Below are 19938 nucleotides of genomic sequence, written 5' to 3'. Positions count from 1 at the left end.
TGTGTTCCTCTGCACGGTGGGGAGAACTCACCGACAGGAGTCTCCAGGTCACAGGCCGGACCTCCCTGGGAACCCCGGGCCAGCTACACTTCCTCAGCTCATCTGCAAACAGACAATGGCTTTGTTGGATGTGGCCCTTCTCACAAATGCCCCAAAACAAGCCTTAGCCAGCACTGCCTGGTGCCTCCCACTGTCCCAGTAAGACCATCGCCGCCATCACCAGCAGCACCGCCACCACCACCACCAGCTACCGACAAGCACAGGGAAAAAGCCCCAGAGAGCAGCCCTGAGTGGCAGGTGCCAAGGACACGGTTCTGCAGTAGTGACCAGTCAGCTCACAGATGAGAGTCGGAGGGAAGAGAAAGACCAATGGGTGTGGATTTCAGTAAGCGTCGCCTTGAGGGAGGGAGACCCAAGCCAGAGTCGTCACTCTATGGTCTACCGGCCACAGAATCCAGTCCCACCTAACTTGGCCCCTAATTTCTAGTAACACATTTCTGACTTAATACCTGCATGTCACTTCAATGGGCACCAGATCAGGAGATGCTGGAAAAGTAAAAGAGGGAAGAATAAAGAGCAGTAGCTTCCAGGTCTCTGAGAATTCCAGTCACCAAGAGGTCCTGGCCTGCCTGAGGCTCATGGGGACTCACCCAAGTCAGTGTTGTGGCTGGAGAGAAGCTGGCGGAATTTTTCTAGGCGGGTTTTCTCCCGGACAGTCATCGGGGGTGCCCCAGAGGCGTTCTGGTCTGAGATCCGGGCAACGAGGGGGATGATGGGTCGGAGAGGGAGTGACTGCTGTTTGTGGAGTGGGTTCCTCAGGCACGTGTCACCTGGGAGAATGTGATAGAGAAGGAGAGTAGGCTGGGTGCAGGTGGCGATCGGGAGACCCCACACCTGACAGTTCAGCACGGGCTCTGCGCTGCCCGAGGGGGCTCATGTGGGGCAGCTGGGGATGGAAACCCAGCCAGCTCCACTTGCCTGCCCAGGGCCTGAGTGGAGTGAACGTTAAAGCAGCTGACTCGTAGAGGGTGAAAGGGAAGCAGTTGGTCAGAGCCCTTTCTCGTCCACACCAAGGTGCCTCGTGTGTCAATGGAGACCACAGCGGCTGTAGCAACTTTGACTATGTTTTTGGTGACTTCGGGGGAAAATGAATCATTTTCTTTCTACCCTAACCTGGAACTTTTCTTTGGGGCAATGCAGTCAAAGGCAGGGCTGGCCTTCCGTTCACACATCACAGAGCGCATGGAAAAGAAGGACACGGTGGAGCACACTGCAGCACACGGAGGCAGCTGCTCGCCCCAGGCGGCTGCCCCAAGGGCAGAGATGCTCAACATCTGGCACAACTCTCACCTGTTCTTGGCCCACCATGTACCCTGCACACCAGGCCAGAGGCTCTGGCCAGGGGCAGGCCCGCTCTGAGTGGCTGCGGTTCCTCTGCACGCCTACACTTCTCACCAAAAAAAGCCAGCTTTTAATTCTGCCGGGATGTGATTGAAATAACAGGAACACAGACTCAAGCTGAACTCTATGTCTGGTTTGGAAACTTCTAAACTAGACGGCAGGTAGAGAAATGAGCAGAGGACTGACATTTACTGAACGCTTAATATGCATAAAGAATCATGCTAGGAGTTCCCGTTGTGGCTCAGTGGTTAATGAATCTGACTAGGAATCATAAGGACGCAGGTTCAATCCCTGGCCTAGCTCAGTGGGTTAAGGATCCAGTGTTGCTGTGAGCTGTGGTGTAGGTCACAGACGTGGCTCGGATCCCATGCTGCTGTGGCTCTGGCGAAGGCCGGTGGCTACAGCTCCAACTGGACCCCTAGCCTGGGAACCTCCATGTGCCGCGAGTGCAGCCCTAAAAAAAAAAAAAAAAAAATCATGCTGGTCATATCCACACATGACCTCTCATTTGGTCCTTACAAGACTTGGTAGGAGTTCCCCACTGGTTTAGAGAGGAGGAAACTGCAGCTCAGAGAGGTAAGTAACCTGTGGGGAGAGCTGGGACAGCACCTTAGCTCTGACTCTAAAACCCTTCTGTATTTTACTACTCCCAACAAAACTCATGACTGTCCTTTCGTGACTCATATTCTTTAGGCATTTGGGCCTTAAAAAGCAGTAGTCACAGCAAGAATTAAACAGTGAACACTCCTCAGCCAGCACAACTAGGTTAACAGGAACAAGAGCCACATAGGACTTGGCTTGGATCCCTGGTGCTACATGGGGCCTGGGAGACGCAGACCACACACCACAGAGTGAGGCCGACCTGCACCTCCGGAGTCAGGAGTCACAGACAGGTGTCCACAGGAAGAAGCCCTATAACGGGAATGTTCTGGGCGGTCTGGCTGAACAAGGGCAGCTCATTAGGGACCATGGTGGGGTCTTCCTTATACTAGGACCCTCTGGAGACCCTCAAACATGGAGTGAGGACACTTCTTGTAGCCTATAGCTATGGCCACATGGTCAACAGACCCTGAATGCCTGCAACGGGCACAGCGTGCAGGTGGGGCCCAAATCGGTGATGGAAAGGGACTATGGAATGATCGGAAAGGGTCTTACAGCCTAATTTCACGACCACAGCCTCAGTCCAAAACTGTAAAAGCAGCTCTCTCACAACGTGAGCCGGGACACACTCTAGGGCTCTGACCTCCTGCGTCCCTTTCAGCCTTTACCAGTCAGCTGCTTTAACTTTCACTCCGACGAGGGCCCTTCCCTCTCAGCGCAGAATAACTGGCTTTCATAAAACCCTGTAGGACAACCTTAAATACAGCAATAATTTAAGACTCTGACATTTAACAGAGTACACCGAGCAACCCCAAACATCTGATAAAACCACCATCATCTCAGCCAGTTACTGCTGCCAGTTTCCTGAGAAAAAGCAGAAGGGGTACCTCCTCCTCCTGCCCCACCCAACCTGGTGGGCTGGGAGCTGTGACACAGGGACCCTGTTCCTCAGGAACAGGAAAAAGACAACCTGAATGCTGGTGGTTGTTCTCCACAGCTGAGGAGGTCAACCAACAGAGCCAAACATGTATGAAATTCAGCCACTAACAACTTGAACTGCATTTCATGGGTATTCTTCAACCTGACCAGGACTAAAACAATGCGAAGCAATCGAACCACAAAAGTTTGGACCCCACCGCAGGGAAAGGAAGAAGAGAATGGCAGGCAACGGTGGGTGTCAGGAGGTGAAGCCCCAGGTCCCAGAGCCAGGCAGCCATTTGGGTGGGGGTGGGAGAAACAAGGCCAGCTCATGACCAGTTAGGTTCCCTGACATCACCTCTCAGGCCAGAGCTTGCTTACTTATCATCCAATGCAAGATCTGAGGGATGTTCTAAAGAAAAATTGGTTTTACTTAAAATCTACTCTGCTGAAAAGGTGGAACCTATGGAGGGGAGCAGGACGAACTTACTGGAATTTCTGGACAGCTGAGCATCACTGCTGGACTTTATGACCTTGTAGCTGGCCGGAACATCGGATGTTGTGGACTGGGACCGTTCTGGTTTCACCCTCAGCTTGCTGTGGTTTTCTAGCACTTGGGCGGCAGTTGCCAAAGCAACTTTTGAGTTCACAGTTTGGAAAGCAGGGGAGGAAAAGTCCTCTTCCTCATCATCGCCAATGTCCCAAGCATCGCTGGTGTTCCGGGCAAACTCATGAAAACTGGAAGCCTTCTTACTCTTCAGAGGAACCGTGTTGACTTTTGACCGCTCTTTAATGAAGCTTTAAGAAAGGAGACACCGTTACCAAGGGAATGGTCTGACACATCTTAACATCAAGTGCTTAATATAATATCAATAGCATCACAAACTGTCTCATGCACACTCATTACCTTCTTCAAACACAAAATATCCACATCTATTCCTCACCCAGGCCAGCCCTATGCTGCAGAGACAGACGAAACTAAGACACCGTGCTCTCCAAAGAGTCCGCGTGCCCTTCTACTCCTCCCAGTCCCTTGCGCTCAGGTGAGCCTGTATGATTGGTTCTGGCCAGTGCGCTGAGGAGAGAAGTGAGGCAGTCACTTCCAAGCCAAGGGACAGAACAGGTGTGAGTTCTCCAGAAGCTCTCCTCTACTGTGATCACTGGAGGGGCTCCAGAGGGTGGTGCCTCCCTCAGCTGGAAAAAAGAGTGACTATGGGGAGCAGAGCCTGCCCTCCACACCCACCTGACTCTCCCCTGGACAAGTGGCATGAGCAAGGGGAGCAAGAAGTAAGCCTTTGCGTTCCGGTTCACTGAGATTTCAGAATTCATCTGTTACAGCAACATAAACTTTTTTTTTTTTTTTGAGTAGGACATCAACTACTGGTAGAACAAGAGATCATATTAGGTAGCCCCTATGTGTTCGTAAGCATTGAGTTCCACCATGAACAAGCTGTTCCCTGTTTACTCTGATGAGGTCCTGTTGCCCTCGAGGAGAGATACGACTTTGGTGCCACTCTTTTGTTTAACAAAGCCACGGCATAAAGACAAAAAAAAAAAAAAAAAAAAGGAGTTCCTGTCGTGGCGCAGTGGTTAATGAATCTGACGAGGAACCATGAGGTTGCGGGTTCGATCCCTGGCCTCGCTCAGTGGGTTAAGGATCCGGTGTTGCCGTGAGCTGTGGTGTAGGTCGTAGACATGGCTCGGATCCCGAGTTGCTGTGGCTGTGGTGTAGGCTGGCAGCAACAGCTCCGATTGGACCCCTTGCCTGGGTCCAATTGGACCTCCGTATGCCAAGGGAGTGGCCCTAAAAGGACAAAAAGACAAAAAAACAAACAAACAAAAAAAAACAAAAAACAAAGCGAGGGCAGCCTCAGGATCAATATTTTTTAAGCAACAGGGTTTGGCTTAGAATGAATGAGATTGTTTTGTGTTTCACTGTATTTATTTTTAAGGTTACTTTCTATTTTTGGCAAATAGTATTGGTTTTCCACTTAACAGAAGTTTTCTACTTATTTTTTAAAATAAACCTTATTGCGTATATAAAATGTGTTTTTTTCAAATGCATTTAGCAAATAACAGTATAGAATACCATAAAAAAAACCCTGTGGAGATGATACATGATGGAAGTTTGAGAAACACTACATTAACTTGTTGAGAAAAGAATGCCTAATCCTAAGAATCATGTCATCCCTACTTTCCTGAATTTTTCCTCTGTCTTCCCCTTAAGGTCTGGTTCCAGGGGACTAAGTGGTTGGAACATTGCTTTTTTCTTTTTTCTTTTTGTCTTTTTAGGGCCGCACCCATGGCTTATGGAAGTTCCCAGGCTAGGGGTCAAGCCCTGACCTACGCCACAGCCACAGCAACTCGGGATCCGAGCCGCGTCTGCGACCTACACATTAGCTCATAGCCACGCCGGTTTTTTAACCCACTGAGCGAGGCCAAGGATCGAACCCACATCCTCATGGATCCTAGTGGGATTCATTACTGCTGAACCACTATGGGAACTCCAGGTCATTTCTAATTCGGTTTTATCTAGCATCCCTCATACCCACGTAGGGAAGCAAAGGGTAGAGTCTCGTGTAAGTTTACACCTGAGGACTGGAATGTGGTGGAGTAAAAACGTTATTAAAACGCTTCATTGTTTCCCTTGACAAGACTGGGCAGCTCTAAAAACAAGGCTCTGCCAGGAGAGCTGAAGTGCCTCCATTTCCAGGAGATATTTTCTCCCTTGGGGTAGGGGGTGAGTGGTCCAAAAATCCATCCCATCTCCCTAAATACATCCAATATTTATTCTGAAAGATATCTGTTATTTTTTATGTGCTTTTTTTTTTTTTTTTGTCTTTTTGCCTTTACTAGGGCCGCTTCCTGCAGCATATGGAAGTTCCCAGGCTAGGGGTGGAATCGGAGCTGTAGCCACTGGCCTACGCCAGAGCCACAGCAAAGTGGGATCCAAGCAGCATCTGCAACTTAGACCACACCTCACGGCAATGCCAGATCCTTAACCCACTGAGCAAGGCCAGGGATCAAACCCACAACCTCATGGTTCCAGTCGGATTCGTTAACCACTGCGCCACGATGGGAACTCCAAAGATATCTGTTATAAACATTGATAAATACAGACTGGTAACCCATGCAGCTCATCAGAGCATCCCTATTATTAACAGCAAAAAGGAGTAAGATATCACTGAGGCATTATTTTTTTCAAACACCAGTCTCACACTGAGTAAAATACATCACACAGATGCAAGAGATATTTTAAGATTACAAGATGTGATGGTTCAAATGTGATGGAAACAAGATACCATCTTCTACCCATTACATGAGCAAAGATTTAAAGACACATCCTCTTCAGTGCTGACCAAGGTATAATGAGACTAGCTCTCTAGTATCACCGGTGGGGGGTGTATGTATACCTTCTAGAAAACAATCTGGCAACATACACACTATGAGCCTTAAAGTGGTCCATAATCTCTGACCATAAGAAAATAATCAGAGAGTCAAAGATGATTTAAAATAGTTTATAATGGTATTATTTATTCTGGTTAAAAACTGCAAACAACATAAACATCTAGAAAGTGCAAATGATGGAACATATTATGGTTCAGCCACCAGATGGAATGTTATATTGCCATCGAAAATCACATCTTCAAGGCTATTTAATAACACTAGAAAATGATCTCAATAAAGTGAAAGTTGAGCCAAAATTATTATATATTTTTTATGATCTCTATATTTTTAAGAAAGTATATGCATAGAAAAGGCCAGGAAGAAAATGCATCAAAATGTTAACGTTGCTTATCTCTGGGCTGTGGAATTAGAAGTGATATTTAATTTTTATACTTCTCTGAATTATTCATGTTTTCTACAATGAGCATATTATTTTTATTAATCACTGGAAAAGGTTGTTTTGTTGGCTTCCCTCAGTCTCCAAAGAAAGAATACTTATAAACCTAACTGAATGAACAATCAAAAATGAACAAGATGGGAGTTCCCACTGTGGCCCAGCAGAAATGAATCCGACTAGCATGCATGAGGATGCAGGTTCAATTCCTGGCCTTGCTCAGTGGGTCGGGGATCCATCATTGCCGTGAGCTGATGTTTAGGTTGCGGACATGGCTTGAATCCTGCATTGCTGTGGCTGTGGGGTAGGCCAGCAGCTGTAGCTCTGATTTGACCCCTAGCCTGGGAACTTCCATATGCCGTGGGTGTGGCCCTAAAAAGCAAAAAAGCCAAAACCAAAACCAAAAATGAACAGGAGCACAAATCAAAGAAAATAAAATTGAGGCTATGCAGCGCAAAAATCTGGAGGTCAAAAAACCACCCATGAGCCAGGGTAAATTACTCCTCTGCAGACTTGCTGAGGCTGCATGTTCTGGACCCATCACAATGACTACTGCTTCTCTGCAAAAGAGGATCCAGGATCCACAACCTGCAGTATGCATCTCGGGGGAGGGGGGTGGTCCACTGTCAAGAACAAATAGGCAGATGTCTGAGAAAGAAGATTTGCCATCCAAAAAACGCTGCACAGGAGTATGTGCTTATTACTGTTGCTTTCCTCCTTGGAGACCATGTGTCCCTCACTCCGGACTGCACGTGATGAATCCAACCGAGTGATGTGGAGAACTCTGGATCCCAAGGTTACCCTTTTTTGCCCCCTGGTTGATGTTTCCTAAATACCCTCTTGATATCTTAAGAATTGCTTAAATAAACCATGAATCAAGAAGCTGAATTGCAACTCAGGACAAAGAACTGACTGGATGCTGATAGTTTAACATGGGGTGCCGCACATGCACACCCTGGAATGCGTTAAAACACTATGCCAAGAGGTGGGCAGCACTGAGTGTCGGCTTCTGACAGGAGCTGAACTTTGTATACAAATGAAGAAGGTAAATCAGCTGAGTAGTGGGTTTGTGTTTGTTATCTTTTTCTTTACACCTTTTTATACAGTTAAAGCAATTCACTATATTTTTTGAAGCAGATGAAGGTTCAAAATAAGTGAAATAGATTAAGAATTAGAATGTACTCATGGGAGTTCCCGTTGTGGTGCAGTGGTTAATGAATCCGACTAGGAACCATGAGGTTGCGGGTTCGATCCCTGCCCTTGCTCAGTGGGTTAATGATCCGGCGTTGCCATGAGCTGTGGTGTAGGTCGTAGATGTGGCCTGGATCCCGCGTTGCTGTGGCTCTGGCGTAGGCCAGTGGTTATAGCTCTGATTAGACCCCTAGCCTGGGAACCTCCCATATGCCGCCGGAGCGGCCCAAGAAATGGAAAAAAAAAAAAAAAAAGACAAACAAACAAAGAATTAGAATGTACTCAGATGAAGACTTCTGCAAAAAGAAACTGGAAGGAAATATTCTAACACAATGAAGAGGAAAGGAAGGGAGGAAAGGCTGTTATATCACCTGTGACAGGAAGATGCCAGAGTTTTCAAGCTGACCATTTAGAGGCTGCCAGAAGTTATTTTAGGGATACCTACCTCACAAGACCCCAACACACCAGCCAGTTAAAAAAAGGCAGCTCTCTCCTTTCATGGAAGAAGAGGTTGGTACGGACAGATCAGCAGAATGAAAGAGGAGTGTGAGAGTGAAGAGGCACCTGGGTTACCACTCGGAGGAAGTAGAAGGGTCTACAGACCAGCAACAATGATGGGGAGATTTAAGGCTTTGAAGCTTTTCCATGTTTATTAATGTTACTTTCTTCAGAAGAGATAACCTAGGAGTTCCCGTTGTGGCACAGTGGAGATGAATCCGACTAGGAACCCTGAAGTCTCGGGTTCGATCCCTGGCCTTGCTCAGTAGGTTAAGGATCTGGCATTGCCATGAACTGTGGTGTAGTTCGCAGATGCAGCTTGGATCCTGCATTGCTGTGGCTGTGGTGTAGGCCGGCATCTGTAGCTCTGATTGGACCCCTAGCCTGGGACCCTCAATATGCCGTGAGTATAGCCCTAAAAAGAAAAAAAAAAGAAGAGATAACATAAATTCATAAGAGTTAACATTTATTGGCTAGCCACTCGGTTCCAGGCTCTGTACTAATATTTACATATACCCATTTTCTTATTAATGCTCATTCATAAGCCTACAAGGTACTATTATTATTATTTCTATTTACAGATGAGGAAACTGAGGCTTACTGAGGTCATGAACAGGCAGTGAAGTCTGGGCCCAAATCCAGGTCTATGGGACCACAGAGCCTGCAGGCACTCTCTAACTACTCTACCCTGAAAAACTGGTTAAAAAGAAGAGGGTTGAGGACTAGTAGATCTGCAGCCTGGGAAGAGGTGCCAAGCAAACTGAGCACATAACACCACAGCTATAGTGTCCCCAAATGCACACAGCTGACAGCCCTAACATTTCTGCTTTGCAGGAAGAATCTGTCTACACAGAACGGGCTGTGTGTGTGTTGGCTGCTCGAATGGGAAGAAACCACATCTAGGGATGTGGTCCTCGGAGAAATATCTCTCCTTCCCTCTGATCCCAGCGGTCACAGTTTAAAAAAAAAAAAAAAAAAAAAAGTCAATCTAGGTAATTCTAGCTGGAGGTGCCCCTGGATTATAGGCTGCCTCATCTTTTTTTCTTTTTTTTTGTCTTTTCTAGGAGGCCCCTGTGGCATATGGAGGTTCCCAGGCCAGAGGTCTAATCACAGCTGTAGCCACTCTCCTACACCAGAGCCATAGCAATGCGGGATCCGAGCTGTGCCTGCAACCAACACCATAGCTCATGGCAACACCAGACCCTTAACCCAAGGAGCAAGGCCAGGGATTGAACCCAAAACCTCATGGTTCCTAGTCGGATTCGTTAAACACTGAGCCACAACAGGAACTCCTAGGCTGCCTCATCTTAACATAGTCCAAACTAATCTATAACTAACCCAAGGTATAATAATGCCACAGTGTGGCTTGACGTTCAACCAAAATTACTTAAACAGAACTGTATCAAAGTTACAACCAAACTGGCTTCTGACAGACCACACCACACCTCCTTACACCTATATGCAAATTATAGTTGAAAAAGCACTTTCAGGAGTTCCCCTTATGTCTCAGCAGTAATGAACCTGACCAGTAGGTTGCAGATACGGCAGACCCCCCTAGCCTGGGAACTTCTATAAGCCGTGAGTATGGCCCTAAAAAGAGAAAAAAAAAAAAAAGCGCTTTCACAGATACCTCATTTAATCCTCATAACAGCTCTATGAGGTGAGTCGCATTACTTGTATTGTACGGCACGAAGGGTCAGAGAGGTTAGATAATTTGCCCAAGATCTTGGAGCTAGTAAGTGATGAAGTAAATGGGATTCAAGAAGTTCAGGTGTGTGACACTAAAAACTCACAAAAAACATAATAAATGGCACTCTGAGAGAAACTTTGTTGTTTGATTAATAATAACTTGTTAAATGATAACATAAACACAAGAATATTTTGAGAAAGAGTACCTACAGGCTATCTGGGTTAGGAAACAAAAGATCGATCATTCTGTAATTCGATTAATGCTATACTGTTTTACTGGCATAGCTGTTCATTTAATAGAAATACAACAAACTTATTTAGAAAAATAACGTTTGACACAACAAGGGGTGTGAAGGAAGCGGGGAATTTGGTAGATCCGGTCCTATCAATAACTAGAGTGGCTTCATGCAAATTAGATTTATAACTCAGAACTAGGATATCAATTCAGGAAACAATAAATTTAGAAGTTTATCATACCATCAAGAGGCCAATGGGGCCGCTCTGCAGTAAGACTAGTTTTATCTGAGCTATAAAAATTATTGCAGGCAATATTATCACTAATGGTAATAATTTGGCAAATTGAAGTCAATATACACAGATGGGGAATGACTCTTCTGTGCTCATGCACTTTAGATGATTGAAGACCCAGTGCGAAGGCTTCTGCTGTATGAGGATTAACCACACAGTAATTAATGGCAGCCTGAAGTGGAATGATAATCATGCAGCGGAGAAAGTAATAAAAACGTCCCAACAAAGGTACTAAAATAAGAGCGATAAATGTTTTATAGTAACAATCTGGAACTGCACAATGGTCCAGTGCAGACCTAGATGTTGTCCCACATTGTAGAGTGGTAATACCAAGCCGCCACACGCATGAAGAAGGGATGCAATTTATTCAGCGACAATTACATTCTTCCCAAATTGTAGAGCTGAAGAACTACTTCTATTGTAAGTATGAATGCAACTCTGCTGAATGATCAGTGGAAACATTCACAGTTTTATATCACTAATAGGTGGGGAAAACCTATTTAAAAGTATATAAAGTTTGCCTTGGCAGTCTGGGATATGGTGATATTCCTCAAGACCTGACCTAAATACAGAATAGGGGAAAACTCAGTTGATGACAGGTGCAAAAAAGGTATGTTGACTCTGACTCAAATGTAAAATAGGACAGCACAACTCATTACCTTATATACAGGTGGATGGCGGCTTGTATGCTTGCCATGTGTTTATCAAAACCCGCCATAAACTATACTGGAACGGGTCTATTACCAATCAACAAATCCTGGCTATGAACAGGACTGGCTACAAGGAACAGGATACTCAACTACGATGCTAAGGTGCAAAGACCGAGATGTCAGGGCACTAGCTAGTATCTCTATAATTCTCTCGCCTTTCACTCAGGTTACAATTTAGCTGGTACAGGTTTTAGCATCTCATTTTCACCCTACCGCATTCAAAGGCAGAAGATGTTCATGGAGGTAAAAAGCAGCTTCTTTCACAAAATGATCTCTCTGATGAAAAAAAGAAAATCTTTCCAAACATCCTCCCTCGGAAGACTTTCTTTTTACCTCTCATTGGCCAGAACCAGTGAGATGAGCCCACCTGAGACTGCCACTGGGATTACCAAGGAATTATTATAAAAGGCTTAAACTAACCCAGATACCCGTTCTAAGTACATTGTCACCTGCTCAAAAGCTGAATAAAGCTATGATCCTTGAGCAAGGAAGAAGCAGGGGCAGGGAAGACTTATAGGCAGGTCATTAACAGTGCCTGTTACACTGGCCATCGGATCAGACAGTCCACCATTAGTAAAACCAGAAGATAGAATTCATTATACTTAATGGAAATATCACAGAAAACATGTGCCCCTGAAGAAGATCTAATACAAGGGACAAACCAAGAAACAGTAAAGGAAATCCATCGTCTAAATAAATGCGGGGATTTCATTCCTTCATTCCATAATTTTTTTTTCTTTTTTAGGGCCATACCTGTAGCATATGAAGTTCCCAGGCTAGGGGCTGAATCAGAGCTGCAGCTGCCAGGCTATGCCACAGCCTGTGGCAATGCTGGATCCTTAACCCACTGAGTGAGACCAGGGGTTGAACCTGCATCCTCATGGATACGAGTTGGGTTCTTAACCTGCTGAGCCACAAGGGGAACTCCATTCCATAAATATTTACTCCATGCCTACTATGAGCCACCTGCTGGTCTAGGTACTAAGGGTATAGTGGCAAACAAAACAAAGTCCCTGCCCTCAAGAGTTTACACTCTAGCAGTTTCTAATATAAAAATCACACATTTTACAGTTCCCGTCGTGACGCAGTGGTTAATGAATCCGACTAGGAACCATGAGGTTGCGGGTTCGATCCCTGCCCTTGCTCAGTGGGTTAATGATCCGGCGTTGCCATGAGCTGTGGTGTAGGTCACAGACGCAGCTCGGGTCCCGCGTTGCTGTGGCTCTGGCATAGGCTGGCAGCTACAGCTCCGATTCGACCCCTAGCCTGGGAACCTCCATATGCCACGAGTGCAGCCCAAGAAATGGCAAAAAGATAAAAAAAAAAAAAAAAAATCACACATTTTACAGAAATGAACGGCAGTCAGACTTCTACAGTAGAGTTCAGAAGACTGTACTTTCTACCTGTTGGCCAAATTGCAAAAAGAATTAGAATTATACAAAGTTCCCCACACAGTTATTAAAAGAATATTAAAATATTGACAATGCATATTTGATATGGTATTTTCCAGGTATTCAAAATACTTTTCAAAAATTTTTTTATTTTTTTGCTTTTTAGGGCTTCACCTGCAGCATATGGAAGTTCCCAGGCTAGGGGTCAAATTGGAGCTGCACCTGCTGGCCTACACCACAGCTTACAGCAACACCAGATCCTTAACTCACTGAGTGAAGCCGGGGATCTGATCCGCATCCTCATGGATACTAGTTGGGTTCGTTACCGCTGAGTCACAATGGGAACTCCCAAAATACTTTAATATAGGCGTTCCTGCTATGGTGAAATAGGTTAAAGATCTGACTGCAGTGGTTTGGGTCAATGTGGAGGTGCGGGTTCAATACCCAGCCTGGCGCAGTGGGTTAAGGATCCAGCATTACCACAGCTGTGGCAAAGGTTACAGCTAAAGCTCAGATTTGATCCCTGACCAGGGAACTTTCATAAGCCATGGGTGTAGCCAAAAAAACAAACAAACAAACAAAAAAAAACCCAACACCCTTTAATAAACACATTAGCTTTACTTCTCCACTGACTGTGAAGGAAGAGAGTGGATATTATTACACAAGCCCCAGAAAGATGAGAATCTAGGTCTCCTGTACCTCCCAAATCATTCAGCTTTCACTACAAGTGACAGCTTTCCTAAAAATAAGTCTCTAAGATTAAGCCTGCTCAAAGACAGAGGCTAAAGTTCTTAGAACATGTGAGAAGACGCATCTCCTCATTTAAATTTATCGTGGCTGAGTGAGGGCCTGTGTGACACAGGTGTGATAAAGCAATAAGTGGGGGTATAAATATATACCTTTACATCTTGGATTTAACTAGGGTCTCAGCTGTGTTTGAAAATAACTTATTAGAATTTTACTAGGAGTTCCCATCGTGGCTCTGCAGTTAACAAACCTGATAGTATCCATGAGGACGTGGGTTCCAACCCCGGCCTTGCTCAGTGGGTTAAGGATTGGCATTGCCATGAGCTGTGGCGTAGGTCACGCAGACATGGCTGGCATCTCGTGTTGCTGTGCCTGTGGCTGGCAGCTAAAGCTCCAATTCGACCCCTAGCCTAGAAACCTCCATATGCTGTGAGTGCAGCCCTAGAAAGCAAAAAATAAAAAAGAACTTTACTAGAAGAAATAGCCTCCAGGGAGCTTTTAACTCCATGGTCTGGCTGGGTTTCCTTGAGGGTGTCAAAGAGAAAGAGGACCTGAAGAATGCCCGCCCCACAGTTACACTCTACTTGCCATAGTTCTCAGTAAGTGAGGCAGAGGGTAAACCTATCTATATTCAGGAGCAATGGGCCCCAGAAACCAGATGTCCTATTAGAAGAAGGCCATCAATCACCCATTTTCAGGACAATATTTAATCAGCAAAGACCTTTTCACAAAGCAGAGAATCCAACACCAAACCCTTCTAAAGTGCATGTCTCACCTTGGAAGTATCAGCTTCCAAGGTAGGAAAAAAAAAAATCTCTGATGTAAGTTAACTTTCCACTTAGTAGTGAGCTGTTTAGAGGTAGAAAAAGATTGCTCATCTTCTGATCCAAAATAGAGCAGGAACGAGTTCCCACTGGGGCACAGAGGGTTAAAGACCCAACTGCAGTGGCTCCAGCTACTGCAAATGCATGAGTTTGATCCCTGGCCAGGTGCAGTGGGTGCTACCGCAGCTGTGGCTCATATTCAATCCCTGGCCCTGGTCTGGGAACTTCCATATGCCACGAATACAGCATTAAAAAAAAAAAAAAAAAGCAGAGAAGCTAAAAAAGGTCAAAGTGAAAACTGTCATTTCAACAAAGTGGGAGAGGGTTCAAGGGTTTTAGAAGAAATACATGTATGAAAGGAAAAAGATCTTGACTTACTTCTTGGTGAGCCGAGGGTCCAGAGGAGGGTGTTGTGCTCCGTATACAGGCTGGATGCTAAGAGCAAGGAAAAAGGAAGAAGTAAGTTGTTGAGAAAGTAAATATGTTGGGTGAGTATCATTTGCATTACAAAACTGGAAGGGACTTTGAAAAACAGGTTACCTCCGAGAACAACTATATTCGAGCCAAAGGAAAGGAACCTACTCTTTCAAAATCAAGTCTTTGAGAACATTCATCTTCCCAGGTGAGGTTTCAGTGCTCTACGTCACTGCCTGTTGGGAAGCTCTATCTGTAAAGAAGGAAGCCTGGAAAGGCTTCTTGAGGGCTGGAGAGAGCAGAGTTCAAATGCCAACTCTAGCCTCCACTACCCCTGTAACTTACACTACCCGACCACTCTAAATCTGTTTTCTCATCTATAAAATGGGGATATCATCTACCCCAAAAGATCACTTGGGCTAAAAGAGAAGCAACACCACAAATCAAGGGAAGAATGACCCAAGGGACTTCACACACTTCAAAGAACAGTCTGGCCATATCTAGGAAAAACAAAACATGCATACCCTACAACCCAGTCTTCTCACTGCCAAATTACTCCTCTTTAGAGAAATGTCTACATATGTGTACCAGGAGACACATATAAAACTACTCAAAGCATTATGATTCCTTTCAGCCCCAAACTAGAAATAACCCAAATTTCCATCAACAGAGAAATAAAATGTCATTTACTCATACAATAGAATACTTTATAGTAACTTAAATATATGAAGACAGCAAGTTACATGAATGAATCTATAAATGTCATGTTAAGCCAAAAAACAATCAAAGAATAAAAGAGTAAATACTGTATAAATTCTATTTTTATATATAGGGAAAAAATGGCAAAAATGATTTCTATTGTTTAGGGATGCAATGCCCCATATTAGTAACAATATTTAAAAAAAAGCAAGGAGCGATTAACATAATAGGATGTGGTTATCTCTATAAGGAAGGAAGGCGGTGTGATAGAGAACAGACACAGGTGGCTTCTGGGGTGTTTGCTTTGTGATTACTTATCAAGTTGTACCACACAATTGCTTTATGTACTTTTTTTTTTCTGTACTACTTCACAATTAGGAGTTCCCTGGTGGAGTTCTGCTGTGGTACAGTGGGTTAATAATCCAGCTTGTCTCTGTGGAGGCACCAGTTTGATCCCTAGCCTGGCCTGGTGTAGTGGGTTAAAGATCTTATATTGCCATAGCTGTGGCACAGATTGCAGCTCTGGCTTGGATTCAATCCCTGGCCTAGGAACTTCCATATCCTATGGGGTGGCCAAAAGCAGGGGAGGGGGAGAAGAAGAAGTTCCCTGGGGCTCCATGGGTTAAGGATCTGGCATTGTTTGGCAAGCATTGGCCTGAGAAATTCCTCATGCAGCAGGTGTGGCCCCCCACCAAAAAAAAGTTCACAATTAAAAAGAAAGAGGGGGAGTTCCCTCGTGGTGCAGCAGAACGAATCTGACTAGTACCCATGAGGATGTAGGTTCAATCCCTAGCCTTGCTCAGTGGTGTAGGGGGCAGACTCAGCTCAGATCTGACATGGCTGAGGTTGTGGCATAGGTCAGCGTCTACAGCCCCGATTCCACCCTTAACCTGAGAACTTCCATATGCTGTGGGTGCCCTAAAAAAAGCAAAAACAAAAACAAACCATATCCACATATTTATATCGGATCAGGACTATGTACTCATACAGTATCTCTCAAAGAACACACACGACACCAGCAGCAGTGATTAGGAAGAAGGGCCCCGTGGCAGAAACTTAGTTTTCAGTGCAAACCTTTTTGTACCTTTCCGAATTAGTATTGTGTACATGATCACCTTTATAAGAAATTACACAATCTTAAGAGCGTTGGGAGGTTTAAACAGAACAATGTGTAAAAAGCCCTTTAGCACAATTCATGCAGGTAGTAACACTAGCAGGTGGTGAGGTGAACACTGCCTGGCACAAACTCAGTGCCCATGAAATGCTGGTTTTCATCTTCCCTCCCATTTTTGTAATTTACTCTTTACCCAACATTTAGAAAATAAAACAAGTTTACCAAGTACCTTCTTTGACCTAACAGATGTGATCCTAAGATTGCTTTTAAATAAAAATGTAGCCAATTCAATCATTTTCACATTCATTTCTACTAAACCAATTCAATCATTTCACATTCATTTCTACTAAGATTCCAAATGGAATATTCTTATGTATGATCTTTAGTTATGGATAATGGTCCTGACTTTTGTAGCTTTAAGAATCTCTACTCCCTAAACTTCTCTGAAAGGCTAAGTAACTTGTAAACAAACATTACAGATGGAGTTCCCGTCGTGGCGCAGTGGTTAACGAATCCGACTAGGAACCATGAGGTCGCGGGTTCGGTCCCTGCCCTTGCTCAGTGGGTTAACGATCCGGCGTTGCCGTGAGCTGTGGTGTAGGTCGCAGACGCAGCTCGGATCCCGCGTTGCTGTGGCTCTGGCGTAGGCCAGTGGCTACAGCTCCGATTCAACCTCTAGCCTGGGAACCTCCATATGCCGTGGGAGCGGCCCAAGAAATAGCAACAAAAAAAAAAAACATTACAGAAATACAAATACTACTTGAACATGTTTAGAGTTTCCCAGGCAGAGGAAAAGAAGAGAAAATAAGGCATTCTTATCGTTGCTCAGTGGTTAACGAACCCAACTAGGATCATGAGGATGTGGGTTTGACCCCTGGCCTCACTCAACGGGTTAAGGATCTGACGCTGCCGTGAGCTGTGGTGTAGGTCACAGACACGGCTCAGATCTGGTGTTGCTGTGGCTATGGTGTAGTAGGCTGGCAGCTGTAACTCCTATGCGACCTCTAGCCTGGGAACCTCCATATGCTGTGGGTGCGGGCCTAAAAAGCAAAAAAAAAAAAAAAAGAAAGAAGAAGAAGAGGAAAATAGGAGGAACAAAGAATATAGTAGAGAGCTCCCACTGTGGCACAGCAGAAATGAATCTGACTAGAGTCCATGAGGATGCAGGTTTGATCCCTGGCCTCAGTGGGCTTAGGATCTGGCGTTGCTGTAAGCTGTGGTGTAGGTCACAGATGTGGCTTAGATCTGGCATTGCTGTGGCTGTGGTATAGGCTGGCGACTACAGCTCCGATTCGACTCTTAGCCTGGGAACCTCCATGTGCTGCAGGTACGACCCTAAAAAGAAAAAAAAAAAAAAAAAAAGAAGAAGAAAATATAGGAAAGTTTGCCTTAGAGAAAGTTTAAACAAAGCAAAAAACACAAACTAGAAAATCCAAAGGGCCACTGATTTATATTTTAATGTTTGCAAATACTCTAAGATGAGTACACTTGAACTCTCCAAGTCCACAAGCTTCTATGTTAGTAAAATATAAAGATCAGAGAATTAACTCTGCAGGAAGATCTCAGTGGGTTGGTTGGGTGACTAGGTAGAAAAATAAGAATGCTTAGATTCTCTTCATAAAGAGTACTACCTTATTAAAAAAAAAAAAAAAAGAGAGAGAGAGAGAGAGTATTACCACCTGCCAGTAATACATGCAGAAAAAACAAATCCTGACTGTGCAGGTTTAAGGGCCAAAGCCATCAATAACCACCCAGGAAAGGGATCTTAACATTATGGCAGAATTTTTTTTTTTTTTTTTTTTTTTTTTTTGTCTTTTGCCATTTGTTGGGCCACTCCTGCGGCATATGGAGGTTCCCAGGCTAGGGGTCTAATCGGAGCTGTTGACACCAGCCTACGCCAGAGCCACAGCAACGCGGGATCCGAGCCGCGTCTTCGACCTACACCACAGCTCATGGCAACGCCGGAACCCTGACCCACCGAGCAAGGGCAGGGATCGAACCCGCAACCTCATGGTTCCTAGTCGAATTCGTTAACCACTGCGCCACGATGGGAACTCCAGAATATTTTTTAAAGATGTCAGCCCAGGGGAGTCCCTGGTTAGAAGTCGGTGGTTAGAAGTGGGTGCTGGAGTTCCCGTCTTGGCGCAGTAGTTAACGAATCCGACTAGGAACCATGAGGTTTCGGGTTTGATCCCTGCCCTTGCTCAGTGGGTTAACGATCCGGCATTGCTGTGAGCTGTGGTGTAGGTCGCAGTCGCGGCTCGGATCCCGAGTTGCTGTGGCTCTGGCGTAGGCTGGCGGCTACAGCTCCGATTCGACCCCTAGCCTGGGAACCTCCATATTATGCGGGAGTGGCCCAAGAAATGGCAAAAGACAAAAAAAAAAAAAAAAAAAAAAAAAAAAAAAAGAATTCGGTGCTTTCACCCCTGCAGCCTGGGTTCAATCCCCAATCTGGGAACTAAGAATCCACATCAGGCCAATGCATGCTGTGGTCAAAAAACAAAAACAAAAAAACCCAAAAATGTCAGCCCAATGTACTGGCACAGCCAGAAAGGCCAAAATAAATGATTGACTTCATCAGCAAAGGTTAGAGCCTAAACTGACCTAACATATTCTTCAACTAAACCACGAAGTATCTGTACCTGGAACACTTTGTATAATTTATCAGTTTATGGAATCTCAAAAAGGAGAGGCAAGGAGTTAGAAAAGGAAGAGAAACCCAGATGATCACAGAGACAAAATGAAAACAGACTGAAAGAGCCTGGTGACAAAGGTGCTCAATTTCCTGGTAATAATTCACTTATCAACCTGCACCATCATCTCCTCCCAAACCCAAACCCTACTCTAGAGCAGGCCAGTCTCCACTTCACCTTCCAAATGTACCTTAAATACTAAACTGGGCTCATCTCTCTTCTTTTCAAAACCACATATATCCCTCCTGAAACGTTCCCTTCACATTCTCTCCAATGGGACTTTCTCTGAGCCTCGGCATTCACTAGCCCATGCCTTCTAATCAGGGCTTACATTGCATTTTAAAAATAAACTCTAGGGAGTTCTTGTCGTGGCACAGCGGAAACAAATCTGACTAAGAACCATGAGGTTGTGGGTTTTATCCCTGGCCTCGCTCAGTAGGTTAAGGATCCAGCATTGCTGTGGCTGGCTGTGGCTCCAATTCGGCCCCTAGCCTGGGAACCTCCATATGCCGAAGGTGCAGTCCTAAAAAAAGGCAAAAAAACAAAAACTCAAAAAAAATTAACCAAATTTAGACCATAATATAAGGTGTATTATGATAACACCAGGTAGATGCTCAACACCTACATTAGAAATAAGATATTATGGAGTTCCTGTTGCGGCTCAGCAGGTTAAGAATCCT

The 19938-nt window shown here is 44.9% G+C and overlaps 1 protein-coding gene across 1 annotated transcript in view; it reads right to left on the bottom strand.

Annotated features, from left to right (window-relative positions):
* Positions 1-19938, bottom strand: part of TBC1D22B (TBC1 domain family member 22B) — a 75321-nt gene that overhangs the window by 43673 nt on the left and 11710 nt on the right. Inside the window, exons 2-5 of the mRNA XM_003128372.4 lie at positions 14717-14773; positions 3410-3717; positions 651-830; positions 32-102 (exon numbers count right to left, since the gene is read on the bottom strand). Coding sequence (XP_003128420.3) covers positions 32-102; positions 651-830; positions 3410-3717; positions 14717-14773 — 616 coding nt within the window. The remainder of the gene's footprint in view (positions 1-31; positions 103-650; positions 831-3409; positions 3718-14716; positions 14774-19938) is intronic.

The sequence above is a fragment of the Sus scrofa genome, chromosome 7, assembly GCF_000003025.6.
Source record: "Sus scrofa isolate TJ Tabasco breed Duroc chromosome 7, Sscrofa11.1, whole genome shotgun sequence".
Classification (NCBI taxonomy): Eukaryota; Metazoa; Chordata; class Mammalia; order Artiodactyla; family Suidae; genus Sus; species Sus scrofa.
Note: the sequence above shows the minus strand (reverse complement) of the source record. Positions and strands in the feature narration are given on the sequence as shown.